This window comes from Camelus bactrianus, chromosome 22, assembly GCF_048773025.1.
Source record: "Camelus bactrianus isolate YW-2024 breed Bactrian camel chromosome 22, ASM4877302v1, whole genome shotgun sequence".
In the NCBI taxonomy this organism is placed as follows: Eukaryota; Metazoa; Chordata; class Mammalia; order Artiodactyla; family Camelidae; genus Camelus; species Camelus bactrianus.
Window position 1 is genome coordinate 20,925,422 of NC_133560.1, and position 27,643 is coordinate 20,953,064.

Sequence of the window (27,643 nt, forward strand, 5' to 3'; positions counted from 1 at the left end):
CCTGGAGCAGAGGCAGCCAGCCACCTACCCGACTGTGTCTTGTGGTCTCATTTGTCCCCTACCCGGCACTTTTGGACCAGGCACCTCCCAAGCCTCCTCCCTGGTCTCCCTGCCACCATCTGGTTGTTTCCGAAACACACAAAGCTCGGGTCTTGCTTCTCGGCCTTTGCACTGGCTGTTCTCGGGCTGGAAACTTCCTTCCCCAGATCTACTTTTCCAGCCCCCACCCCCACGCCCAAATGTCACCTCCTCAGAGTCATGCTTTGGACTTGTTTATTTCTTTAGGGCTCTGGTCGCTATGTTTGTGACTGCTGTGTGTTTACTGTGGCTCTCCATCAGACTGGGTGTTCCCAAGGGTGAGCACTGTGCCCTGTTCCTCGAATTTGATCTTACATTAGAGGAAACTAAGATTCCAGAGGGGCAGCCTAGAGCCCCTGGAGGTGGCAGAGTTGGGTCTCGAACCCAGGTCTGACCACAGCCCACCCACACCTGCCCAGACCCTTCTTGTTCTTGTGCCCAACCTATCACCCCCAGCCAGGTGGCCCACGGCCTTATCACAGGCTGCCAGGGCCTGGGCTCTCAGCAGGATCCAGATTAGCCAGGGCCCAGCATCTGCCAAGCACCACAAGCCCAAGGCCTAGAGGGACCTTTCTGATTCTACTTATGTCTGGAACCCTCCCCTCCATCCTGCCCTAGAGGGGTCTCTCTAACCCCAGGATCACATCACTCCCCTCCCCATGGACTGCCCTCCACCCAGTCCATTCGTCCCTTTGGCCTGTGGACCCCCACATTTAAATCCTGGCTCACCCCTCCTCACTCTGTAGCCCCAGGCAGGTGGCTTCACTTCTCTGAGTCTCCCCATCCTACCCTGGTCAGGTTCTGGTGAAGAGTCAGTATGATTGTTTACATTACATTGTCTGTATGCAGTGGGTGCTCAGCCTGTGTCCAATGAAGACTGAATGGCCCTCCTCAATCATGTCACCTCCCCTGCTGGAAAATGACCCATGGCCCTGCTGGAGCCTGGCCCATAGTCGGTATTCCAGCAAAGCCAGCTGGAAGGATGTCCTGATGACCTGCTGCCTCCCACAGGCCCAGGCTGGGCCATGCACGGTCCCTCTATGGGTATCAGGTAAGACTGGCGCAGATGTCCTCCAGGAGGTGTCCCTGACTAAGCTCAGGCCTGGAAGCCTACCAGGCTAGAATGGGGATGGGCTCACTGGACCCTCTACATCCAGTCTGAGATCTTGGGCCAGGTGTCCACCACCCATGTTATGATTTTGAGTGCCCCCCAGCCACGTATAACAGGCAGCAACTGGGTGGGGTCCTGCTTTATTCGGAACTGGCAAGGACCCCTCTCCTGGCTGCTCTGCACCCACTGGGGGCCAGGGGGCCAGTGGAAGCTCCAGGCTCCCCCAGCTCCAATCAAGGAGGAAGCGGGCAATGGCCCACCCCTGCCCTAAATGGTCGTCTGGCCCTGCCCCGTGCCCTCTGCCCAGATGGGCTGGGTGGGGCGGGCTCCAGTCCACTCAGCCCAACTCAGCTTCGGCTCCTTGAACTCCAAGAGGCGCCACTGTACAGGGCTTCCTGGGTGGCATGGAGGTGGTGGCCACACGATGGCCAAGATTGAGGGGTCTGGTGGCAGGTAGGGCTGTCACCCGCAGTCTGAAGGGGCCACGGGTGGCCACCAGCGTGGGGGACTCCAGGCCACCTGGTCCAGGGGGCCAGGGCCAGGCTGGGGAGGCAGGGTTGGTGGGGGCGGGTGTATGGCTTGGGCGATGAGGCCAGGCAAGGCCTGCAGAGAGGTGCCCAACGCATCCAGGCGGCTTTCAAGGGCAGCCAGGCGGGCCTCGAGCTCCTCGTGCTGGGCGTGCAGCTCGGACATGAGGTCGTACATGACATTCTGGGTCTGCCACAGACAGAGAGGGTGGGAGAGAGAGGAGAGGCCAAGTGAGAGACAGGGAGCAATGGACACACAGAGAGACAGCTGACCAGCTCCGGTTGGGTGGGGGCTCACTAAGGAGACCCAAGTGGGGGGCAACTGTGAGGGCATCCCCCAGCGCAGCTGAAGGGAATGGTGGGAGAATAGGCGAGAGAAGAGAAAGGTCTTGAATGCCAGGCTCAGGGCCAACAGGCCAAGGGAAGGTCAAGGGAGGTCCTGAGGGTGAGTGGATGTGATCAGAACTCCCATGAGGGGATGAACCAGCCACATGGCCCGTTTAAGCCAGAGGGTGGTCTTGCGTGATTCTTGGACAATGCTGCCCCAGGGCACACTCGAGGGGGAGGAGGCTCAGTTGTGCTTCCCGCATTAGACTAGGGAGGGGATAGGGGCCTGGGGGGAGAGGTTACCACCCCAAGGATCTGACCTGGTCACAGACTGGGGAACACGACAGGCACAATTACTGTGACAGCAGGTGGTGGGGCATCCCTGCCATCTCGACTGCTCCCCACAACCCAGCAAGCAAAGACTGGTTCTGCCACTGTCCAGATGGGGACGGGAGTTGCTGGGGCAGCCCGCCACGAAGGGACAGCCCTCGGTGCAGACGCCGCTCTAGCCACCAGGTGGCGCTAGAACATCGTTCCGTGTCTGGGCCCAGCTCCGCGCAGATCAGACCCCTAGACGACCGCAGCTCACCGCCCGTCAACCCAGATGGGAGGACTGAAGGGGTGGTACCCCACCCCGGCCTCGCACCCCAACCTCTTGCTCTGTGGGAGACAGGTCATCCTTCCATACCACAGCTCCTTACTACACTGTACACTCAGCTTCTCCCTTCCAGCCTCCACGCCTTCACCTGGGCGTGCCTTCCACCTGCTACTGGTAGGCCAACCCCATTGGGGATGAACACATGCCTCTGGGCACCTCCTAGGACCACAGATCCTCACCTCAGCCTGCCTCACAGGGCCACTCAGTCCCCAGGGCTAGAGAGTAACGTCTGGTAGCATCCAGCCCTTGGACGGGTCTTTGTGGACCTCTCTGAGGTTTAATTTTTTTACATTAGAATATACATTTAATTTTTGTTGGAGAGAGACCAATTAAATCAGCAACCTTGGAAAGCATTAAAATTTAATACCTAAAAACATTTTAACCTCGTTAAGTTAAAAAAAATTAGAAACCCTATAATCCAATCCAGTGAAAGACTTACTTCAAAGAAGCCTTTGTTAAATGTCTTTTGAGAGTACACTGCTGTGATTACAAGGTTTCAATAACTTAGAAATTCAAATTTGAATTACGTATATTAATGAAGGAAGTGTGATATGGAGAATCCAAACTATAATGTCTAGTACCTCAGTTTTTCAAGGGTATTTTATATGTATTCATAGCTGTAAATCTCATCTGACATCAAATTAGTTGGCCAAGGATTTCTATATGCTCTTAAGATTATGCTCCTCCTACTCCCAATTGAATGATTCCTTTGGGGTTCTAGAGTATTTTTTTTCCTCTGTAGTGTTCTCTTCCAAATTAAGTTTATGTGGGTTAATATCAAATTACATTGCATTCTCTTGCTAGTTATAAGGGGGGTGAGTCCAAAATGTGATGAGTTTAAGCAGTAAAATAGAAGAATTCACATTTTCTGAAGGTAATATTAAATTTGGCTCAGATTGATTAATTGATTAGGGATGGAGCCGATTAGCAAAGTTCACACATAAACTATTTATGAAAGGTCAGAAGGGAGTTTAGGATAGTCTGACAAATATTCTGAGAGCTTGCCTAACTGGAGGTGGGTCAGTTGACACCTTCTAACAGATGAATAAAACGCAGGGAATAGGATGGGACTTGGCATTAGAACCAACAAACAGATCCATTTATAACACAAACTGATCTTACAGAACTCTTTGCAATCAACTTTAATCTCCTGAAAGATGTTTAATTGCTATACAAATAAGCTTTCTCCTGATGCTGTAATTTGAATGTATATCCACAGCAAAAGCCGTTTGTTTTTCTCTTAAATTTTAGAGCTTGTGTGTTGATGACATTCCTAAATGTAAAAATACCACTTCATCAATTTAGCCCACTAATTACTTCTTCTTATTAAAGTGATTTTATTAGCTATTCATTAAAAAATAAAATAGCTGCCAACATTAAAAAGTAAAGATTTTACACTCAGATGTAGATTTCTAGCATCTCTCTAACCATCAAAGCCTCTGGTCGCAGTGGACCTCTACAGACAGGGCCAACATCCCCTGGTGGCTGGTCCCTGCCCACCCTGCATCCCTTGCCTGTTCACCTGTCTGTACTATGGGCACCAGCACTATCCCTCCCTCTGTGGCAGGAGATGGGCTCTGTCCTTTCCTGAATACCCACCATCCTCCTCTGAGGGCCAGACCAACCCCTTCTGGCCCAGGCTGCTGCCCCAACCGCGCCCAGCCCTGCTCACCTTAGCCAGATCTGCAAGCGTATTGGTCTGGTCATTCAGCTTCCCTTGCTCAATCTTCACACTCCGGAGCCTGGGGGACAGATGGTGGACGGGGTTGAATGGAGGCTGCAGTGGGGCCATGGGTCCTTCCTCCAACCACCCCAACCAGAGGCACCCAATGAGATATGCAGTGGGGGATGAGGGGCAAGTTGGAGGTCAGCCCCCTTGCAGCCCCCTTCCCTCCTAGCATGCAGGGGGCAGTGGGGCCTGGGGGGCGGTTCAGCCACCACCCACAGTGCCCACATGCACTCACCCCCCCCCCAGGAAGAGACTTACTTCTGAGCTCTGGCAGGACCCGGCGGAGCAGAGAGAAATCACAAGGCAATTTTAATCCCAGCACAGCTGGGTGGCATGTGCCCAAACCTTCCCGCTTCCCATGTGCGCCACCCCAGGGCCAGGCTGGGACCCTGGACAGCGGAAGGGCTGCTGCCCTTGCTTGAGGAGGTCTAGCCTCTGAGGGGGTGGGGTCACCCCTCAGGGATGCACTCTCCCTCCAGCAGCGCCCACCCAGCAACTGCAGCTGCCTTCAGCCTGGCAGCTCCACTGTATGCCACCCTGTGCCAAGTTCCTGGCCCCGGAGGTGGCATTTAGTCCAGAAAACTATGCCTACACCATTTCCCAAGGAGGAAACCAAGGCTCACAGGGGCAAAGCTAGTGCTCACTGGCATCCCAGCAGGATCTGAACCAGCACCTGCCACTCAGCTTCTGCCGCCTCGGCCCCCTGGACAGCAGCCTATGGGGTGTGGGGGGAGTTGGCCAGTGTGTGTCCTCACCCCTTCTCTCCATCCCTTCTGTAGCTCAACCAGCCCAGGGAGGCCATTCCAGGTAGGACTCTCCTCCTCACTGGTCCAAACTGAACCCCTGCACGCCCACATGTGATAGATGCTCGGGGAGGCCTCTTGGGGCCCACCCATGCTGGGTGCTGCCAGGATGCCTGGGAGGACCTGGCCCTCAGTCTGGAGAAGTGGAGGTGGATACAGACACCTCCAGTCCCAGAAGTCTGGGGGTGCCCTGGAGAGGAAGCAGAGGCTTGCTAAGGAGCCATTGACATACCTTCCCCGTGGAAGTCATTCTTGGCATCTCTGGAACCTTCCTGTTATGGGTTGAATGGTGTCCCCCTTCCCCTAAAAGATACATTGAAGTCCTAATCCCTAGTACCTCAGAACATGGCTTTATTTGGAAATAGGGCCTTTGCAGATTTAACCAGGTTAAGATAACTGATGTCCTTATTTTTTTTAAAAAAGGGAAATTTGGATGCAGACACACATAAGGAGAACACCGTATGAAGATGGATTGGAGCGATGCTCCTATAAGCCAGGGAGCTCCTGAGTCTGCCAAAAGCTAGGAGAGAGGCCTGAACAGATCTAATGCCTTAGAGGGAGAATGGCCCTGCTGACACCCTGATTTCAGACTTCTGGCCACCAGAACAGTGAGATCATAAATTCTGTTTTAAACCACCCAGTTTGTGGTACTTCGTTAAAGTGGCCAGTAGAAATTCATACACTGCTCAAACCCATGCTGTGTGCCCTCAATCCGTCCTCTCTGAGACCATTTCTTCCTTTTCATTGGCTGTTCATACAGCGCTCCCATCGTGGGGCCTCTCCAGCTCAAGAAGATGCCGTGGCTCCCGCATACCTGTAGATGGTACTTCCGGTCTCCCTGGCACTGTGCTCATTCCCACCTCCCTACCTTTGCCCAAACTGTGGACACTCCTTGGTATGCCTACCTACCTCTCAGTTTCTCGTCCAAATCTCATCTACCCTTCAAGCCCTGGTGCAAACTTGCTTGATTTCATAAGCTGTACTCGTAAGGTCACTTTTTGGTGAGGGGGTACAGGCGGACCTGAGGGTGAGTGAGACAGTGTTGCCCCAGAACAAAGGGACACAGGTGACTCCCAAAGCAGATACTTTCTCCACAGACCTGGCTCTCCTCAACTCCTACCCTCCCACTTCCCCCAAAGAACCTTCTGGGACATCCCTTGGGGCAAGATCCAGTGCAGGGCCATGCCTGTGTGCCCCATGCCTGACACAGAAGCTGGTGCCAGAAATGTTTGTGGAGTGACCAAATGAACATATAGAGAGTGGTATTATCAACAACAATGCCAGTTCTCATTTTCAGAAAATATTGTGTGGCAGGCAGGGTCCGGTCACCCCAGCTGTGTGTAATCCACGCTCTTCTCGTGGAGAAGAGGCAAGTTACTATTGTCTCCACTTTACAAATAAGAAAATGAAGCTTGGAGTAGTGGAGTTGCTTGCTCAGGCCCCACAGTTAGGTGACAGAGACCAGATTGGGACCCAGTGGTCAGTAAACATCTGTTGAAGGGTCAAAAAGGAAGGCCTTGGGGTCATGTGAGGAGACAAGACTAACACCTCGGCACAGTGAAGTCAAGTAAGTGGGGTGCCAGTTCCCTGCCCTGCTTTTTAGGTAATATGGAAGCAGAGGCAAGAAGCAGAGGTTTGGGGTGCCATGTGTGCCTGAGTGCTTGCTCCGTGCCAGGGACTATGCCAGGCATTTCCACACATGATTCCATTTAGATCACCCCACAGTCCTGTGAAGCAGGGACTGTAATCATGAAAAAGTAACCCAATTATAACAGTAAACATAATAAACGCAAATGGACTAAACTCTCTAGCTAAAAGACAAGGATGACAAGGGGCTCAAGGAGACTTTTGGGGTGATGGATCTGTTCATTATCTTAACTGCAGTGATAGTTTTGTGGGTGTATATCTATGTTAACACTGATCAAATTGTACCCACTAAAGAGCTGCTTTTGACTGTATGCCAATTATACCTTAATAAATCTATTCTTTAAAAAGAAGCAAAAGTGATTAAACAGAATTAAAAAATTAAAGTCCAGCTGGCTGAGCTTTCTCTCCCATGGCTGGTCTCTCCATGTCCACACTCCTTTACCCTCTGGTGCCCCAGGAGTTGGGCCACCCCAGCCACATGCTGGGATCTCCCCTGAACAGCTGCCCTGCTCTGTGGATCATACCGGGGTCCTCTGTGCTGCCTCTAGCTCTGTTTCCTAGGGCTGACTTCGTTGTCTTCCTGTTGTACTAGTTCAGATCCTAACATTGTTTACCTCACTTCCCGATTCATCAGCCCGTGAGTCTGGCCTGGGAGGTCTTGGGGCAGGGATCTATCTGGCTCACCTAGGGCAGCCAATTGAGAATGGGGTTTTCCAGGATGTAAGAGATGGGAATGTATCGGCTCATTCTGAAAAATGCCTAAAAACATATTTTTTTCTATTTTAAATCAGGTACCATCTGGCTCAGCTGTAATTTATATTTGAGTGCTTGATCCCACAGGATTCAGAGCTGTTTAAATTCTAGACTGGGCACCGTCCCATTCATCCTATATGTGGCCACTAAGCATTGAAATGTGGATGGTCTGAATAAAAACAGGCTGTAAGTGTAAAATACACGCCAGGCTTCAAAGATTTGGTACAAAAAGTTTTCTAAGATATCCTGTTAATTATTTTATATTAATCACATATTAAAATAATATTTTTGATATATTAGAGTAAATTAATATATTAAAATTAATTTCACTTATTTCTTTTCACTTTTTTTAATGTGACTACTAGGAAAATTTTAATTTTATACGTGGCTCACATGATACTTCTAGTGGACAGTGATTGGCATTATGGTCTATAGGCCACATCTGGACAGCTGCTTCTTTTGAAAAATGATATTAGAGCACAGTTACACCTATTCATCTTTGCTGTCTTCCTGCTTTAACAGCAGAGTTCAGTAGAGAGTGACAGACACTTTTTGGCCCACAAAGCCTGAAATAATTAATATCTGGTCCTTTACAGAAAAACTTTGCCAACTCTGGCTGCACACTGGACTTACCTGAGGAACTTAAGCTTGAACTCAGGCTGCATCCTAGACTCTACTGTAACTGGTGCTGGGCATGGCCCATGGGGTTTTAAAAAGTGCAGCCCCCCTACCCCCACCCCCAATGACCTCAATGAGCAGCCAAGGATGAGGACCACTTGATTTAATAATTCTCAGGACAAAAGGACAACAGGGGAAATTAAGTCACTTCTAATTACCCAACATGATCACATGAATCAGGCCACAAATTTAATTTTGAGCTTCCTGGAAGCCAATGCAAAAAGGGAACATTACTTCAATGTCCAAGGGGAAACTCATTTTGGCTATTCCAGAGAATAAAATATGCTCCTTGCCACTTATGTTGGGTGGTTTGCATGATTTGTCAGAGGTGATTGTCTTGGACGAGTGCTGGGCCCATCACCTGCCTCCCTCTGTCCACCCCACCATTCCACTCAGCACAGAAGCTGCAAGCCACCACCAACCGACCACCCAGCATGGGAATGGCCATGAAGAGGCCATGATGAGATGCCTGGCCTGGTCTGTGGCCTCCTCCCAGCAGGGGCCATGGCTGCCTCCATGCCAGGCGGACACAGAAACGCGAGCGGGAAAGGTGCTGGACTTACTGATGGATGGCTTGGAGGAACTTACGCTGGTGTTTCCGAACCCGGGCGTGGTCTGGCTTCTTCACCAGCCTGGTATGTTTGTAGATGAGCCACGTCTCCCTGAGAACGTTAGCAGCGGCGTTTTTTACCTGAGGCCAGAGAAAGAACAGTTCCTTAGGGTGGGCACAAAACCACAGAAGGCTCTGAACACTTCTGGAAACCTCCAGAAACTCCTGAATATTCCCCCTGGGGTCCTGGGACTGTAAGGCAGGGCCATTTTTACATGTCCACATCTGTGCTGTGTGTGTAAATGTGTTTCTGCCTAATACACATCACTCACCATGGGCCAGACCCTTTCTATATACCTTGCAAATGTTAACTCAGGAACTCGACACACACTGTTATTTCTCTTATTTTAGACATGGGGAAACAGAGGCACAGAGAGGCTGACCTGCTGAGGTCCACAGCTTGTAAGTTGCACCTGGCTGCCTGGTCACAGAACCCCTGCCTCTTGCTGAATGGCTCATGGCTGGGCTGCCACTCAGTACAGAAGTGGACGCCTGTGGCCATCGCCATGTCTTCTGCATGGCTCATGAACGTCCACATGGTGGCATAGCCCAGTGCAGTATGGGCACGCACAGTCAGCACAGTGGCCCACGGGCACATGAGCATCCTGACATGGGCAGAAGTCAGGTGGGGAGGGTCTGCCTTTGATGATCAGGAAGCGAGGTGGCTGTGATGCGGGCTGGTGTCCTTACCCGCTTGGTGAGCTGAGTGTCCATCATGAAATTGTGCACGTGTTTCTCTGCCTTGGTGAGTTCCAATTTCCGGGCCACCACGGCGACCACGAGTGCTGTGCAGCCGGCCCCCTGCATTAGAGGGCAGGGGTCACATCAGGGTCCACCTCCTACGGGTCCTGGGTTGTAAGTAGGACACCCTCCCTCCTCCAGGAAGCCTGCCTGATTGCTTCCTAACGTTTACCCTCCATGCCCATAGGGTGGGCAGATCCTACCTGCTGAGTTCATTGACTGCCAACCCCACTTGCTTAATATACATCAAACATCCAGGGAGCCTGTGCCACAGATTAGTTCATTTGATCCCCAACATCCCCAGGAGGTAGGACCACTCATCCCCATTGGGCAGAGGGGGAAAGTGAGGCTCGGGGATAGGAAAGGGGACAAGAAACATGTGGGATCTGCATGAACATGTGGGGCTGATGCCCACGGAGGTGGGAGGATTTGGAAGCATTTCCATCAAGGTTTTGGGGTCTGGATAATGAGGGCAGAGACCTAGCTGACATGTTGCTGACCAGTAAGGAGGATTCAGCTGGTAGGGTCAGAAGGGTGGCAAGAAAGAAGGGTCAGGCCAGCTGCCTGCGGTAGGGCACTTGCAGGAAGGAAGAGGCAAAGTATAGGTCCCAGGATGTGGGGGAGTAAGGGGCAGGGACGTCTCCCTAATGATGGGATCCCTGCTCTTAGCAACTGCCCTCCCCAGTATGCCCTGAGTGACAGCCAGTCCACTGGCTAGGGAAGGAGGCCAGAGAGGACTTGCTTGTCCACATGGAGGCTGCCTGAAAGACAGAAGGGCAGGAGTGAGGACCCAAGGTGGAGGGCAAGGCTGAGAGATAGGGATGGGGGGAGCGGGCAGCGAAAAGTGACGCAGGAGGAGGGAGGGGAGAGGGAGGTTCTGTCAATGAGAATTAGGAGCCAGGGACCCCAGGACATCCTGGTGTCATCAGCTGCAGGAGTGGCTGGGAAGCAGGTGGCGGGGGCCGGTGAGGGGGGCTGTAAGGCTCTCTCTGGCAACTCTCCTGTCCGCTGGTTCCTCCTGCGGCTGCTGCCTGTAGGATGGAAGGAAGGAAGAGATCCAGGCTTGGCCCCTGGGGGCCAAGGTAGTAGCTAGTTTTTCTTACTGATGGAAGGAAACATTTATGGGAAGGGTGGGCAAGGGCTGGGGACACTGTTGGACCAGCTGGGGTGGGGTGGATGCAAAGTTGCCCCCTGAGGAAACCCCATCATGTATTCCTGGCCAGGATGAGGGTCTTGGGAGGACTTGAAAGTCCATGTTCAAAAAAACCCTGTCAGCCAGGGCCAAGAAACAGACTACCTCCGTGTGGAATACTATGCAGCCTGGAAAAGGATCGGCCAGTGACTCTGCACAATAGCACAGATGCCACGTCCAGCAAAAGACATGAAATTCAGAGGAGGCCATGCTGGGATGCCTTGAAGTTCAAGAATGAGCAAACATGTGCTTTATAAGTGTCTGGAAGGGGGTGAGTCCATGGGCAGTGACTGGGTGGGGACACACTTGGGCAAGGATAGAAGAGGGATGGGACAACAAAAGAATTAGAAATGGAAAGTGGGACTACAGTTAATACTTGTGTGTTGAATTTTGCTAAGAGGGTAGATTTTAAGTGTTATCACAACAGAAAGGAAGCGGTAACTAGCTGGGCTGATGGATACGTTAATTACCCTGATTGCGGTGATTGTTTCACAATGTTTACGTACATCACATCATCAAGTTGCACACCTTAAATATGAGTAATTTTTAACTGTCAATTATACCTCAACAAAGCTGGAAAAAAATTTTTTAAATAAAAACATTATTTCAAAAGAAGAAAAAAACACAACAAAAAACAGAGAGTGGCTAAAAAAGACCAAGGTATGACTTCATGTGATACCAGGCTGTGTGGTGACAGCAAAAAGCAAGACACATCCCTGGGTGCAAACACTCCTGCACGTCCCAGGGTTGAGGGCAGGGAATGAGCTGCAGGCTAACCACAGAAGCAGTTTTCTGAAGGAGGTTTATCCAGGAGAAGAGAACTTGGCTTTTCTGTTTTGCTGTGGGTTTTCTGGGTTTAAAGCCATCATCTTATCTGAGTGTTTTTCTTTATTCATGGGGGTGGGGACAGGGGGAGTGGACTGTGGCCAATCTTTAGTTTTTTCCCCTTCTATTCTCGCAAAATAACATAAGCAAATATGCAGAATGCCTTTTAACAAAGAGGGGCTGTGACAGCTTGGCCAGGAGACGGTCATGGACCCCCAGGTGGTATCCAAATAGGAGGGGACAAGAGGTGAAGAAGGGAGAGAGCCATAGACCTCAGGAGATGGTGACAATGGAGGATGGTCTACCTGCAGTGAAGGGGGCTGGGCTGAGCCCCGGAAAGATAGTCCCTTCCTCTGCAGAAGGGAAACCATGGTGGGCACGGCATCGTACTTTTCAAGAACAAACATCTCTCTGCCAAGAGAAGGAAGGACCCACTTCAGGAAGTGGTCTGGGGTGGACCCTGGTGGGGAAATCAGGTTGGTTTCTTTAGGCCTGTGGGTGTTCACTGATGTTTTTCACAAATGAACGTGTTACTCGGGGGTTGGGGAGAGGAGTTCCCTACCATGCATCAAACAATTCATAGCAATCCAAAACACAGAAAAGCATTTGTGGAGGAGATAAAAGAAGCTTAAAGAGGAAGAAGGTTCCAGAAGAAAGGGATGGGCAGGGAACCTAATGATCGAATCAGGGTAAAGAGAAGGCACCAGAGGTCAAAGTTTGCTCACACAAGCAGATGGACTTGAGAAGGTTTTAGTGAAGATGAGTTGCTGCCTGGGCCCAAGGAGTCACACGAGATAAACTTCACATGCAAGGGGCTCCGTGGGGGTGCTAAAGACACCCTGGCAGTCAGGCAAGGATGCAGAATTGGCCCATGATGGCTAGCTCAGAGGCTATTGACGGGGTACCTGAGGCATTCATGGTTCTAGGCACTTATAAATGAACAGACTCAGTCCTTGCAACGAGCACAGAAGTGGGCACTGGTTATAGCCGGGGAAACTGAGGCACAGAAGCATCAAGGCACATTCACATCCAAGGGCTGTGAACTAAGCAGGCTGCGGAGCATAAAGGGGCAAAGATGCCACTTGGTTCAGAGTGGACCACAGCACCTGGCCCGGCAGGCACAGCAGGCGCTGCGTATCTCAGGCTGGAAGAGCCCTAGAGGAGATGCCCCAGGAAACCTGAAGGTGTGGATTCCATGTCACATCTGAGGGAAAGAACAGGGTGGCAGAGGGGTGGGCTGACACAGGGAGGAACTTTGAGCAGGTGTAGCTCGAGACGGGGTGAGCTCCTCGTCAGTGGGGAGTGTGCAAGGGCCCTTGCTCTTACCATAATGCCAGTGAGCAGGCACACGCCCTTCCCGCAGTAGGTGTGGGGCACCATGTCGCCGTAACCGATGGAGAGGAAGGTGATGGAGATGAGCCACATGGCCCCCAGGAAGTTGCTGGTCACTTCCTGCTTGTCGTGGTACCTGGGGGGAGCCAGGGAGGGCCAAGTCAGTCCACTCTGGTCCCTCTTCCTTCATCATACCCCCTAGGGCAGCGCCAGGAAGACAGGGCCCTGGGTCCCCTTAGCTGTATGAAGGGCCTTGCAGGAAGTTGCTCATTCTGGGGGCTCAGTGTCCAAGGCGCTGCTGTAGGGCGGGGTGGATGAATGGTTAGCGCCTGGGGCAGCCCCATGGTCCTCCTGAAGATACCCACACCCTCCTCCCCAGCATCCCTTTCAACCTTCTACTTTCGCCTGACCCCCAAGCTGCTGGTTATGGGGCAGAGAGGGGTCCAGGTGAGGGTGCGTCCACATGTGTCCACACATGTGCACACGATCCCCCTCCCAAAGACAGACACACAGACAGATGCGAACATGGGTGGCCAGGGGCACCAGAAGCAGCAGGAAGTAGAGGTGAGGATTCAGGTCAGATACCAGAAAGAACTTCCCCAGCCAGCAAGGCTGAGAGGAGGGAGGAGGATTCAACAGGGAGACAGGAGACTGGGGGACCACACCCTGGGACTTGGGAGTAGAAGGGAAGTCAATACCTGGAGGGCAGTACCAGTGGCCCCAACCTCAGGCCTGGAGTTCTTCTGGGGGTCATGCGGGATGGGGCAGCTTGCTTGACCCTGGGGAGAGGCCTGGGACTCAACTTGTGTTATTCAAGGGGACAGATCTCCAAGGCCTTGCAAAGGATGTGATTTTGTCCCGATCACAGCTGGTTCTACCTATGGTCAGCCCAGGCTGGGGGGCTGAGGGATTACTTTTCTGAGTCTGGGGGTGGCTTGATGTTCTGCTCCAGCCCAGCCCCTTCCTTCCGCAAAGCCCCTCCAGCTCAGGGAGGTCAGGGAGCCTTTTCCAGCTAATCCCCTCCCTCCTAGGCTGCAGGGGCAGGGCAGGGGAGCTGGGAGGGAGGGCTGTTTCAGGCAGACAGCGCTGGGATCAGGGGCTCAAGATGGGAAAGAGATGGAAACCCAAAACATGAGAAGGAGGGATGGAGGCCTTCCCAGCAGGTTTGGGATTTGGGCATTCCTTCCCTACCAGGAGGTCAGGTGTCATTCCAGGCTGTCTGCTGGATGAGGGGGACCAGGGACTGAACCCTATCTTTCATTGAGGCACCTGAGCCCCAAGCTGCACCAGCCTCCACCTCTCAGGGGATCAGGGCCCCCCACCCAGGAGGCAGGAGGAGAGGGGAACCCACCAGCCACGGGCTGGGAGGCTTCAGGCCTGGCTGGAGCTATGGTGGGTGCTGCAGGACCACCCATAACCAGGGAGTGGGGGACATGCAGGAGGTGGGGTGGGACAGAGCCACAGGGGCAGAGGAGGAAGGCGAGGGGGCATCAAGCAGTGTCACAGGGCTCAGAATTTAGGATTGGCTGCCCCCCCCGGCCCTGCCCCGTTCCCCACCCTCACCTGGCACCCCTGCAACAACCTGGCCTGGACCTCAGGGGTGCCTTGACAAAGGGCACCCTCTCCCAGTTCCCAAGCTCCAGTCCTGAGATCTGTGGGAGTTGGCAAGGGGGCACATCAGGGGTCTGAGGAGCCCCTGCATGATCCTCAGACAGTAAGCCCTGGTAACAGATCTCCCTCACCCCCATGAGCCCCACATCAGTCTGAGGCAGCGGCCGTGGAGGGGGAGTTTGAAGGGGTGAGGACTGGGGTTCTGGGGGCGAGTCCAGCCCAGGGACCTCCCAGGAAGCCCAGTCCCAGCACCACCTACCACAGCCCCTCTAGGGCCTTCCCCAGCTAGGCACGAGGCAGGAGAGACCTCCCTCCCAGACAAGCAGTCCAGTGGGACTCCTCCCTCTCCTGGAACTGAGACTGGGCCCTCAGGGATGCCTTTCTGCTCCCAAAGCCTCAGTTTCCTCATCTATAAGTTGGGTTGATGGCCCTCCACCTTCCAGGGCTATTCAGAACAAGCCCTGTACGGGGGTCTTAAAAGCTGGGCCAGTTTTCATTCACCCTAGACCCACTTAACTCTCAGGAGGAGCTGTTCAAGCCTCCTGGGGCCAGGTGCCCCAACAAGGCACCAGAGCTAAGCTCTTTTCCTCCCCCTCCCCACTTTGGAGACAAGGACCCCAGGGATGCCATGGGGATTTGGCCTGAGAGTGGCCTGCCTCCCTGCTGGCCCGGGCTCAACCCAAGACCCACCTGCCTGGCTGCACAGGGACAGGCTCTCCCCACAGCCCCGTGGGCTCTCGGCTGGTCCCGGCCCCCCGCCTCACTTCCCCGCTCCCTCCCCTGGTGGCAGCTGATCTTAAATTCCTGGCGGGCAGGACAGCTGGTAGCTCTGTGCACACAGCTCGGCTGAGAGTAGGACTCACATGTTTTCCCTACAGTCCAGTGGGGCGGGCAGAGGGGAGAAGGAGAGCAGGTTAAATTGTGGGGGAAACAGGTGGTTGGTGGGGGGGTCCCTGTTCCTGCTGCCTCCACCACCCTGGGCCAGAGGTTAGAGGTCCAGCCCATGGAGGGGCCCCCCTGGGGGAAAGGGAGGGGAGATACGGATGGGGTCCTAGAGGGTGTGGGTCGGGGTAGGGGCTGGGGGTAACTGGGGACACAGGGCTAGAGTCCTAGGGAGGAGGGAGTTGCACATGAGAGTCACTGAGGCCGGGAACTTGGCAGAGGGGCAGTCACTAGGGTCAGGGGATGTGAGGACAGAGTGATGGCTGAGGGAGTCCCAGGGTCACTAAAGTCATGGGTGGGTATGAGGGTCATGGGGGTCAGGGGTCAGGGGGTCAGGGGCGCACCTCTCACAGACCCGCACGGTCCAGGCGGCGATGATCCAGGAGGAGATGCTGAAGACAAGGAGCACGGTGCCTGGGCAGATGGTCATGAGTGTCTTCATGACGAAGCGTGTGTTGAAGGTAATCTTGTTGAGGGCACCGATGCTGCGGCTAGAGGCGTCGGTGAAGATCTTGCTGTGCAGCAGCATGACGCGGCCCAGCAGGTAGAGACGCAGGAACATGGGCACGGACAGCAGCACGTCCACATCGGCCTCAGCCGCCGACGGCGCGTAGGTGAAGGCCAGCCGCGCCGTCCACGTGAAGCGGTAGTGGCCGGGCACCGGGTGGATGGCGCACACGGCCAGTTCCAAGGAGATGAGGAAAACGCGCTCGCAGGTCATTGCAATGCGCCAGTCATCTGCCCCGTTATCCACCATGAACAGCTGCAGAGGTCAGGCAGGCGGGTGGCATGGGTCTCAGACACGTGGTTAGGCCCGGGAGTGAGACCCCCGCCCCAAACCCCATCCGTTTTTTCAAGACACATGGCCTCAGAGGTAAAACTCCCTAGTTCTCAGCATCAGCCACAATTCAAACTAAACGTGGCACAGGTGTTTCCCCAAAAGTCACAGAGTTGCCAATGACATAACCATCCCATTCCTATGATTATAGGCACAAGGGATGAAAACAGTTGTTCAAGCACATCCTTATGCCCACATCATCCCAGCAGCACTGTTCACAGTCGCCCAAAGTGGAAAGAACCCAAATGTCCATCAATGGATAAATGGATGAATAAAATGTGGTCCTTCTATACAATGGAACATTACTCAGCCATAAACAGGAGTTCTGACACATGCTACAGCGGGGATGAACCTTGAAAACATTATGCTGAGTGAAAGAAGACAGAGGCCACCGGGCAGGGTCAAGGGACCAACGCTGCCACCCCAGAGGGCCTGGAAGGTGGAGGAGTGCTGAGCCAAGGGGGGTCATTCTCCCGCCCTCAAATCTAATGGAACTTGCCTGGCCGGGTCTGAGACATGCTTAGGACCTGTCACCCCTTACTTCTTTCATCTTTCTCCCTTTTGGAACAGGAATGTCTATCCTATGCTTGTCCTACCATGTTTTTTTGGAAGCACACAACTTGTCTGGTTCACAGCTGGAGGGGAATTTTGTCTCAGGAGGAATCATACCTCGAATCTCACCCATATCTGATTTAGATAATATTGATTGCTTGATTGATTTTATGGACATATTGGATTTACAATGTTGTGTTAGTTTCTGGAACACAGCATAGTGATTCAGTTATATATATATATATATCTTTTTCCATATTCTTTTTCATTATAGGTTTTTACAAGCTATTGGATATAGTTCCCTGTGCTATATAATAAGACCTTGTTGTTTACCTGTTTTATATATAGTAGTGTGTATCTGCTAATCTCAACTCCTAATTTATCCCTCCCCACTCCCTTTCCCTTTGGTAACCATAAGTTTTTTTTCTGTGTCTGTGAGTTTCTTTCTATTTTGTAAGTTCATTAGTGTCATTTTTTTAGATTGCAGATGTAAGTAATATCATATGATATTTGTCTTTCTCTGACTTCACCTAGTATGATTATCTCTAGGTCCATCCATGTTGCTGCAAATGACAAAATTTCATTCTTTTTCATGGCTGAGTAATAGCCCATTATATGCATATGTATGTATGTACATATATGTGTGAGTGTGTGTGTGTGTATACACACACATGCCACAACTTATTTTTCATTTCTTTCTTTTTTGTTTTGTTTTAATTTAAAAATTAAAAAAAAATTGGGGGGGGGGGAGATAATTAGGTTTATTTATTTATTTATTCAAGAGAAGGTACTGGGGATTGAACCCAGGACCTCATGTATGCTAAGCATGTGCTCTGCCATTTGAGCTATACCCTCCCCTCTACCACAGCTTCTTTATCCAATGATTTAGATGAAATTTAAATGACCTGGACTTAGAGTTGATGCTGGCATAGGTTAAGACTTTGGGGGCTGTTGGGATGGGATGAATGCATTTTGCATGGGAGAAGGACATGGATTGAGGAAGTGTGCCAGGAGGCGGAGTGTTATGGACTGAACTGTGTCCTCTCAAAATTCATCTGTTGAAGCCCTAGCCCCTAATATGACTGTATGTGGACACAGGGCCTTTAAAGTGGTAATTAAGGTTACATGAGGTCATAAGAATGGGGACCAGTGTTCTTATAAGAAGAGGAAGAGACACTAGGGATGCGTGTGCACACACCAAAGGCCATGTCAGGACTTAGGGAGAACACGGCCATCTGTAAGCCAAGAAGAGAGCCCTCAGGAGAAACCAACCCTGCCAGCCTCTTATCTTGGACATCCAGGAGAATTGGGAAAGAATACATTTCTGTTGTTTAAGTCACTCAGTTGTGGTATGACACAGTACTTCATTTTTTTTTTTGTTTGGCTGAATAATAATAATGGATGGACCAAGTTTTAGTTATCATCAGTTGATGGATGTTTGGGTTATTTCCACTTTTTGGCGATTGTGAATAATGCTGCTATGAACATACGTGTATAAGTTTTTACGTGGATGTAGGTTTTGGCTTCCCTGGGATGTGTAACTAGGAGTGGATCGCTGGGTCAGATGGTAACTCATGTTTAACTGTTAGAGGAACTGCCAGAATGTTGTCCCCATCTGTACCTCAGAACTGCTTCCTTCTAGTTCAGGGGTCACTGTCCTTCTCCCCCCACTCCCAGCCAGATTTAGGACCCCTCCAGTGTGCCAGACCTTGGGTGTCTCCTTGTAAGCCCACACACAGTGCAACACAGGTAGGATTTTCGTACACCTGTCTTCTGCCAGATTACAGAGATCAAGGCTCAAAGGCCAGAGTCAGGAGCCAGATCTGACACCTTCTGGTGTTCCCAGGTCCTGGTGCCAGTCTGCTGTGGTAACGTCTGTCTGACAAGCCCTGAGCTGGTCTTTATTAACCCCTGAAATAGGAGAACAAACTCCCTGGCACGTGATCAATCATTCAAACGCAGGGTGGGATGGAATAGGAGAAGGAGCCCGGTGTTACAAACACTGGACTCCATGGCTGCAAAAACGACCCATGTGCACCAGAACTAGCCCCCACCTCCTGCTCCCTCACTGTCTTCTTTACCAAACAATCAAATGAAAATTAAAATAAAGACTTGCGTTACAAGGAAATTTAGAGTCATCTAAACAGTGTGTCTCTGTGGAGATCTTTTTTTTTTCCTATAAAGAGGCTACTGGTCCTCTTAGTTTTCAAGGGCTGGGGTCTCAGATGGCTGGTGTGAGGGGCTCTGAGGCGTGGGGAGGAGAGCTGCCCCAATCCCACCTGGCACTGACCTGGATCTCCCGGGCATGGTAGAGGACGACCAGGCCCAGCAGGATGACGGTGGAGAGGCTGATGAGGCATTTGAGTGCAAAGGAGTATAGGGACTCCTGGGCAGAGAGAACAGAGGGCAGGACAGACGCTGGGGGTGGGGGGCGGGCAGCCCTCCAGACCCCCTACCTGGTTGTTTCACGAAGGAAGTGATGCTCCTGTCCTTACTCCTTTGGCCCGGGCTGACGGTAAGGTGGGCCCAGCGCTTCAGTTTATAAGGCCTGGCCTCACCTGGGTATAGCACTTCACAGTTTATAAGTCCTGGCCTCTTGAAGGCCCAGCATGCCACAATTTATAAGGGCTGGCCTCACGTGGGCACAGCACTGCACAGTTTATAAGGCCTGGCCTCCTCCGGCCTTGACACTTCACAGTTTACAGGCTAATATGGTTCTGATCTCACTCTAGGCTTGTAGTCCAGCTCTCTAAAGGGGGAAAGCTCTTTCCCGCTCCTCAGCACAGCCTTTCTCTAGGGGTCCCTTGTCCTGGGCCTGACCTGGGAGGCAGCCCCCTCCCTGCCTTCAGCCAAGACGCAGCCCCTTGGTGCAGGGCAGAGGGAATGGGCTGGAGCCGTCTGCCCCCACCTTCAGCCTCCCTGCCATACCCAGGGTGTGGACACAGCAGGAGGCTCAAGGCTCCCCGTATTCCCACCTTCAGGGTCCCCCCAGCATCCCCTACCCACCTCTCAGGGCCAACGTAGCCCCAACCCCATGCCCAAGGGGCTGCGGGGAGCCAGGTGGGCCCAGCAGGGCCTCCCCTGGGTGACCAGGGAAGGGCCATGCATACCTTGGTGTAGACCCCCCAGGACAGCTCTGTCTCCGTCACCATGACAACGATGCCGAACATGCCAAAAATGAGGGCGTAGTCGCTGAGGCGCTTCCGCTTCTCGAAGAGTGCCCGCCGGTGGCCCAGGCGGTGACCTACACTTGGGGGCTTCCTTGAGGCCCTCTGCCTGCCCGCCTCGTCTTCCTCTTCATCTTCCTCCTCCTCCTGGTCCTGGGGCTGCCCCTGGGGGCTGCTGGGTGAGGGCTGGATTGGCTCACTCTTGGCCACCACCACCTGGATGCCTGGGCCATTCGGAGGCTGCGGGGGGTGGCTGGCCTCAGGGTCCAGAGGGTCTCGGCCCAGGGCACCCAGCCCGCCACCCAGCGGCCGTCCCCCGCAGCCACGGTGGTTGTGGCTGTTCATGACTATGTGGGCGCTGGGGTTGGGCTTGCTGCCGGCCGCCTGGGGCCCGGCATGGCTCAGCGACTGGGCTCCCTCGCTGACCTGCAGGTACATGGGGAACACAGTCATGTCAGGGCCTTGCCAACTAACCAGAGGGCTAGGGACACCCCCCACCAAAAACATTCTGAGGCTGGAGAGGCCATGATCCCACTGCAGCTAATATGTGGCTTGGCCATCCTAGAAACAGTCAAGTTGGCCTATGTTCCCCTCCCCTGCTCAAAACCTTCCCAGGCCTCTCCACTGCCACTGCACAGAAACTCAACTCTTCATTGTGGCTGGAAGCCTCTGTGATCTGGCTCCCAGCCACCTTATCCTTCTCACTTTCCCCAGAGTTACTCCCTTTCAGCCACACTGGCCTCTCCGTTACCAGACCGCGACAAGCTTGGTCCTGCCTCAGGGCCTTTGCACCTGCTGAGCCCTCTGTCTGGAACACTCTCCTGCCAGACCTGTGCCCACTGACTTTCTGTGTCTCCAAATACCCAGAACAATGCTGAGCACACAGGTGACACACAGTAAACACTTCTGAATGCCTCAAGATGGAATCTGCTGGCTGATTTGCCTGGGAAGACTAGAGACCATGTAAGTGAGCAGTCAGGAGGTGGTTCTGATCCAGGCTTGTCTCCTTCTGACCTTCAGGCTCTTGGACAAGTTAATTTCACTCTACTGAACCTCCAGTTCCTCCCATAGAGTTGTCCAGAGGCCTGAACACACTTACACAGTCACAGAGTGTAGCGAGGGGCATATTAGGGGTCGTGGCTGTGGTATGAGACCCTCAGCTCCCTCAGTGATCTCCAAACAGATTCTAGGACCAAAGCAGCAATCCAGGATTGTACTCTAAGATCTCAGAATTGATTCTACAGGGCCTTGGGAGACATGCTCAGCCCGGTCCTGTAATATCAGGCCAGATTCAAGTTATCCCACAGAGGAAACCGGCTACTGAGGAACAGACTGTGATCTGCATCCTCAGATTCTGCCCCTGCACAGGGCAATGTCCTGTGGCATCACATGCAAAAGCAAGGACTTTGAAGACAGTGACATGCACATGCTGCCTGGAGTTCAATCTCCTGGGTCCCCAGTTGCCAGACCCCCCACTCCACCCCAGCCCACTACCTCTCCTCCCCCTTTGCATGTATCTTCTTCACACAGATTTTCTCTTTAATCCTCACAATACTCCCAAGAAGGGGGTCCTGGGATTTGGGCAGTTTTGCCAATGGGGAAACTGAGGCACCATGCGGTGAAGGGGCCGTCTCCTTACAAGATAGCTTCTGGACCAGGCTACCTTGTGACATTCTCTCAACAAGCCAGGTGGCGGTGGGCTTTGGGCCAAGTGTTGTCCCCTTTGAAGAGGCCAGGCAGGAAAGTACTGGAGGCCCAGGAATGGTGGCTGTGTGCACAGACAGGACACCTCCCTGGCCCTGAAGCCATATTCCTGGGGGTGACAGACTCAGAAAATGTCAATTCAGGACAAGTCAAGATGAGCCATGTTGCCAGGCGGGACATGGGTGCCCTTGGCCAGGGCACCACTTGCATGCATTGCAGGACCACCTGTGCCCTGGTCTGGCGCCCCCCAGACAGGATCTGTCCTACTCACTATATGTCCCCAGATGCTGGTGCCAGCACACAGTAGGAACAGAAGAAACATGAGTCTTAGAACATGTCCCACTCCCATCCATCACACCAACCAAGCCGTGGCTACCTGTGACCGGAAACTTTACAGTTTATAAGAGCTGGCCTTACGCAGGCCCAGAGCTTCAGTTTATATGGGCTGGTCTCCTGCAGGCCCAGTACATCACAATTTACATGGGCTGGTCCCCTGTAGGCCCAGCACTTCAGTTTACATGGCTGGTCTCCTGCAGGCCCAGCACTTCAGAGTTTATACAGGCTGGTCTCCTGTAAGCCCAGCACTTCACAGTTCATATGAGCTGGTCCCCTGCAGGCCCAGTACATCGCAGTTGATAAGGCTGACCTTGGCCCTGATCTCTCTCTTCATCCTCACAAACACTCAGGTGCCACTCTCCTCCTGGGCTAGAGCCCCTGCCTGCCCCTTTAAAGGGCTGTCAGCGCTAGGCGGGGCTGAGAGCTGACCCCCAGGACACACACAGCAGCCCCAGACCCTGCCCTTGCCCAAGAGACAAGGACACCCCAGGCACCTCTCCTGCCTTCCCTCTGGAAAGTGCAGAAGGTCCCCGCCCAGGGCTTGGGGAGCATGGGCAGGAGAGGCGGTGGCCCGGCAGACAGGACTGGGAGGGGGTGGGGGTGCTGCAAACGACCTTCTGAAATGCACGGATGAAGATGCAATTTGGGGATGTGACTCAGCCGCCCAACACACAGGCCAGATTCGGACGCATGTCTGCCATGCTCCTCCTTGCCTGGCAGCCGCGTCCTAAGGTGCCCGGGCAGGGAGGAGGCAGAGGGGACGGACACATAGACAGGCGGCGGCAGGTGGCTTCCAGGAAGGCAGAGATGTGGAGGGCCTTCCTAGAACCCATAATGTTAATGTGTACCTAGCACTTATTGCAGGCCAAGCCCTTTATCAGAATTGTCACATTTAATCCCTACCGCCACTCAGCGAGGTAGGCGGCATTCTTACTCCCACTTTACAGATGGGAGACAAGGTTCAGAGAGATTCAGCAAGTTGCCCAAAGTCACGCAGCCAGGAAGGGCAGGGACTAAGTGTAGTCTGGGGTGGGAAGGTGGTAGTCAGATCTGGCCAGGTCCCTCTTGACGAGCAGCCATTTGGAAAGGGAGCCAGCCTGGCCCTGCCCTTGAGGGATCACAAAGCTCAGGACACAGGCATGATGTGTGTCTGACCCCTCCCACGACATCATAGGAAAGGGAAGGACAGAGTGGTCTGCAGAAGAGTGCAGACAGATTCCACAGGAGAATGGGACAACCCATTTCTAAAGGCTGGGTGGGACCAGAGGGCCCTGGGGACAAGAGACCTTCCCCTGCTTACTGCAATTTGGGCCTAAAGCTGGGGTGTCAGGGACCCTCAGAGATTCCTAAAGAACCAGGAGCCCCTATGAAAACCCAGCCAAGGTTTAGATGTCCATGAAAGGGTGTGTTTTTCTAGGTCAGGGCCCTGGGTTCTCCAAGGAGTTCCCCTAAAAGGTAAGAAACACCCTGCATTTGGTTTTGAGAGTCCCTGGAATTGTCCAAATTGTCTAACATGTTTGAGACACAAGACTTCTGTTCCCTGAATGCTGGGGTAGGGGGTGAGTAGAACCCTGCCTTCTGCACCATCCTAAGAGATACTGTCAGAAACCTGTGGGCCAAGCGGGGCAGGGGGTACCCAGGAGGGCGCTTGAGGAACCGAGGAAGGTGTGCAGGCAGCAGGGAGCAAGGAGGTCGGCTCCTCCAAACTCTCCCTTTCAACAGGAAGAGAAAGAAAATGGCCAGACCCCGAAGAGTGAGCCCTCTTACAAATGGTGGGTTGATTGCAGTGGCTTTCTAAGAGGCACCTTTGGGCATCCCAGACAGGATGGTCACTTCCCCCCCTCAGCTGCCTCTTCAGTAACAGTGTGTCTCAGTGCCCACCCAGCAGAGTCATAGCCAGAAGGGAGTGAGATCTCACATGGAAAATGCTTAGCACGCAGCCCAGCTACTACCCCACACCAAGCTCCGTTCTTTAGAGCTGGACCAGGAGCAGGTGCCCCCTGTCTCCAAGGCACAGCCCCCTCGGGGTGACATGCTCATCCTACCCCTCCCAGGAATCATGGCCAGAGCAGCACATGGCAGAATCTTCCAGGATGTGTGGGTGAGATGTGGGTTGTGTGTCCCTGTGGAGCGTGGAGAAAGACCCCAAGACACCCCACCCCCCAGCACTCATGGGGCCCTAGCTCTGCAGGGCAGACAGGATCTATTTGCCCTCCCACTCCATGGGCTGCCAGAGTGGGTGCAATGAGTCGCTGGTTGACTGCTGGATCCCCTAGGCATTCCCCTCATCACCACCGATCAGGAACCTGCCAGTAGCCAGCAGGGGGCAATTAGCCTGCCCTCCCCACCTCCCCATGGCTGCCTCCACCAGTGCCCTCCACTGTGATCCATCTTCATCAGTATCTCTGGCTCACCCCCAGCCTCCAGCACTCATATTTGCAGCTCCACCCTTCAGGACAGTCCGGACAGTGCATTGTGCTTGGTACCCAACCTCTGTCCAGGGAGAGCTGGGGGACCCGGTTTTCCAACCCCTGCCATGCTGCCCGTAATGACTGGATACCAGGGCCAGTGGTGAGGGTCTCCTTCCTCCCGTTCCCAAGTCAGTCCTGGGTCACTGCCTCCACCGGGAGAGCTCCCCTCACTGTATCTATGGAGTTTGGAGACTCACTGCCCTGCGCCTGCCAAAGTGAACCCGCTACCCACTCCCTCCGAGATGGGGGTCTGTGAACCTTTACTCACTCGGGCAGAGCATATACACATTTCCCCCATCCCCGTGTACCCTAGGTTGCAGACCCCACGAAAATCCTCCCTTCTGGCTCTTGCCCCAAACCGCATCTCCCTCTGGGATGCGCCTCCCTCCCTGGGTGCCTCTGCCCATCCCATTCCGTACCTGCTGGACTCGGCTCGGGTGGGCGGACGAGGCTGGAGGAGAGAAGGTCCTGCGCGGCCGCGGACCCCCGGGCGGGGGTCGGAGCCGGGGTCGCGGGCGGGGCGGCCGGCAGCAGGTGGGCACGGGGCCCCGGGGCTTTGGGGCCGGGGGCGGCGACAGCGGGCGCATCCCCGGCCGCCCTGTCCACGGGCCCGGCCGGGGGGCGAGCGCCCGCCCGGGCTGGGAGAGGAGGGGGCGGTGCGACGCCGGCGGCTCGCCGATTGGCCGAGCCCAGGGTGGCACCGCCCCCGGCGACCCCGCAAGCCCCGCCTCCATTTAAAGATCCCTCATTCTCTGGTGCCCCCTTCGCCCCCCAGCGTGCGGCTGGTTGTCAAACTCGCCCTCTTGCCCCGCTCGATGGAGAGGACCTTGGAGAACCGAATACTCCGGACCTCGAAAGCCTTTGGGAACTCCTGACCACCCCTTTTCCAAAATCAGTTTCCCAAACTCCAACCATCTCTCAACCTTTGCGTGCCTGGGGTCTGATCAAACCACGCACTTGCTGAGGGGACAACTTTGCAGTGACTGGACACTTCCCTTTTGAAATCACCTCATCAAACGTCTGTTCCATGTGGGGAACCGTTGAAGTGGAGGAGCAGGATGTTGGCAAGTGGAGGTGCCTAGGATCTGGGCATGGGGGCTTCCAGGGGTAGAGGAGATGCCTCCTGGGGCAAGGCTGCCTTCTTTGGAAGGAAAGAGCCCACCTAGATTAGGCCCCTCCCCCAGTCCTAACTCCCAAAATCAATGCCAAGATGACAGGACAGCAGGAGACTATGGGGGGGGGGTGCCCAAATGGTACCCCTTTCCCCTGGCACTGAGGGTAGCCTTGATCAACATTCATTCAATGTTAACGGCAGCTCAGAGAAGCCTTGGGGACTGGGGGAGTGGGGAACCCTTACCTCCTCCTTTCCCAGGCAGCCTCATTACCTCAGCCTCACCCTTTCCCCACCCTGTCCCCCTGTCACCTGGGTGACTGAATCTGGTTCTGTCCTCCCCAGCCTGGGGGCTCCTGGGGGCAGCAGCTCTCCCCATCTCTCTCCCAGCCTCCCATCTGTTTTCTTCCTGGCTCTGAGCTTTGGAGCAGGTCAGGAACATCTGATTGCTCATCATGGCCTAAGGGCAGCTATCTGTTTTGTTTCTTCTGTGGTGTCCAGGAAATAGCTGGACCGAATGAATGAATGAGTGGACAGCTACTTGGGCAGGGGGTGGTCCTGTGGGCCAGTGACAGTGGTGAGGCTGAGCAGAGCTAGGTGATGGCCAGAGGTCAGCAGGTGGGATTCCTGTTTCCTCCTCTGGAGAGTCTGTTCTTTATCTCAGCCTGTTGGGGACATTGTGAGGAGGGCCTAGCGGCAGTGACAGTGTGCAGGTCTGTGATGGTTGGGAAGTGGAGGCCTGGGGACCATCCATGCCCTGCTGTGTCCACAGGGACTCGAGTGGGGTTGTGGGGGCCCAAAAGGGATGCATTCTCAACCACGCTCTATCCCTCCTCCTTCCCCCCATCCAGTTACCAGTCCCCCTCCCCAGGGCTCCTCTGACTCTTCTCAGCTCATTCCCACCTCTGGGCCTTTGCACTTGCTGTTCCATTGCCTGGGTCACTGCGGACTTTCTAAAGCACAACAGTGAAGGAGCCACCCACATCATCTCCCTCAGGGTCTGGCACACATCCCTGCACTGCATTCAATGCCCTGGCCCCTGACAGCCTGAGCCAGCCCCCGGATGGGTCCCTGACCCACAAGAAGCATTCTCACCATACCTATGGGCTGACCCCAGTCTTCACAGACTGCTGCAGGGTTCCTGCAGCGTCTGACGCTTTCTAAATTCAAGTCCAACATGTAAACATCCAGAAATTCACAAAAGCATCAGCCACAGCCCCCAGAGGCCTTTCTAGCTTCTCCACCCTACCAGGCACTGCAGACTCCGCACCTACCTTCTCCCTCTGGAAAGATCCCTCTTTCCCCTTTGGGCTCACTTGCCCTGAGGGATCAGGGACCTTCTTCAAGGAAACAAACTTAGGATAGTCAGTCTGGTGGCTGATCGCCTCCTGCCCAAGTTGATCCTGCTCTCCGCTCAGACAAGGCTGGCAGTGGCAGACAGGGATCGGGAGTGGATGAAGGTGGGGCTCTAGGTGGGGAATACCTGAGTCTCCACTCCAGACAGAGCCTCATCGGCCCGCAGCTGCTTGGAAGGGACCTGAGGACATGCAAACGAACAAAAGCTAGGATGCCCTCTGGACTCAAGCCCCAGGAAATGGCCTACAAACTGCGTGTGGGAGAGGCTGGCAGCTAAACACAAAGCCCCTCCCCCAGGGGCCCGAGGGTGGGGTCCCAAGTCCAGGGCAGTGGCGGTACATCCGGGTGCAGACGACCTGGGAGAACCTCACAGGAACTGAAGGACCCAGAGGCAATGGCCTGCATGGGGCAGAAGGGTGCACCCAACGGAAGGCAAAGGCACTGAGAAGGGTGTGTTGGAGGAAGAGAAGAGAGACCAGGGGGGCTAGAGGGAAGGAGGAAATGAGATAGGGTGAGTCACAGAGGTGGACAGGGGCCCACCGGC

The 27,643-nt window shown here is 54.0% G+C and overlaps 1 protein-coding gene across 6 annotated transcripts; it reads right to left on the reverse strand.

Annotated features, from left to right (window-relative positions):
- Window positions 1-1,313: 1,313 nt before the first annotated feature.
- On the reverse strand, window positions 1,314-27,310 carry KCNN1 (potassium calcium-activated channel subfamily N member 1). 6 transcript variants are annotated; one of them, XR_012501616.1, is made up of 11 exons: window positions 25,052-25,250; window positions 20,065-20,547; window positions 19,245-19,340; window positions 15,909-16,327; window positions 13,006-13,147; window positions 10,568-10,693; window positions 9,612-9,722; window positions 8,875-9,002; window positions 5,466-5,536; window positions 4,374-4,443; window positions 1,864-1,906 (listed from the first exon to the last, which is right to left on the reverse strand). XR_012501616.1 is itself a non-coding variant. In XM_074350439.1 (10 exons), exons 2-10 carry the CDS (start codon window positions 20,464-20,466, stop codon window positions 1,652-1,654), a joined length of 1,749 nt encoding a protein of 582 aa, XP_074206540.1. In that variant the 5' UTR covers window positions 20,467-20,547; window positions 27,227-27,310; the 3' UTR covers window positions 1,314-1,651. The 6 variants fall into 6 exon arrangements, 4 of the variants coding, with proteins under 4 accessions (XP_074206540.1, XP_074206539.1, XP_074206537.1 ...); XM_074350439.1 differs by lacking the exons at window positions 5,466-5,536; window positions 25,052-25,250 and adding an exon at window positions 27,227-27,310 and having other exon boundaries at window positions 1,314-1,906; XM_074350438.1 differs by lacking the exons at window positions 5,466-5,536; window positions 25,052-25,250 and adding an exon at window positions 27,018-27,310 and having other exon boundaries at window positions 1,314-1,906.
- Between the last annotated feature and the right edge of the window lie 333 nt (window positions 27,311-27,643).

What these genes read in the sequence shown, in the direction of transcription:
- KCNN1 (XM_074350436.1), bottom strand. Translation starts at nt 25,219, where the DNA reads ATGCGCCCGCTGTCGCCGCCCCCGGCCCCAAAGCCCCGGGGCCCCGTG. An exon ending in ACCCGAGCCGAGTCCAGCAG is followed by an intron (nt 20,548 to 25,051) that starts GTACGGAATGGG and finishes ATGTACCTGCAG; the next exon opens with GTCAGCGAGGGAGCCCAGTC. An exon ending in CGCTTGCAGATCTGGCTAAG is followed by an intron (nt 1,907 to 4,373) that starts GTGAGCAGGGCT and finishes TGTCTGTGGCAG; the next exon opens with ACCCAGAATGTCATGTACGA.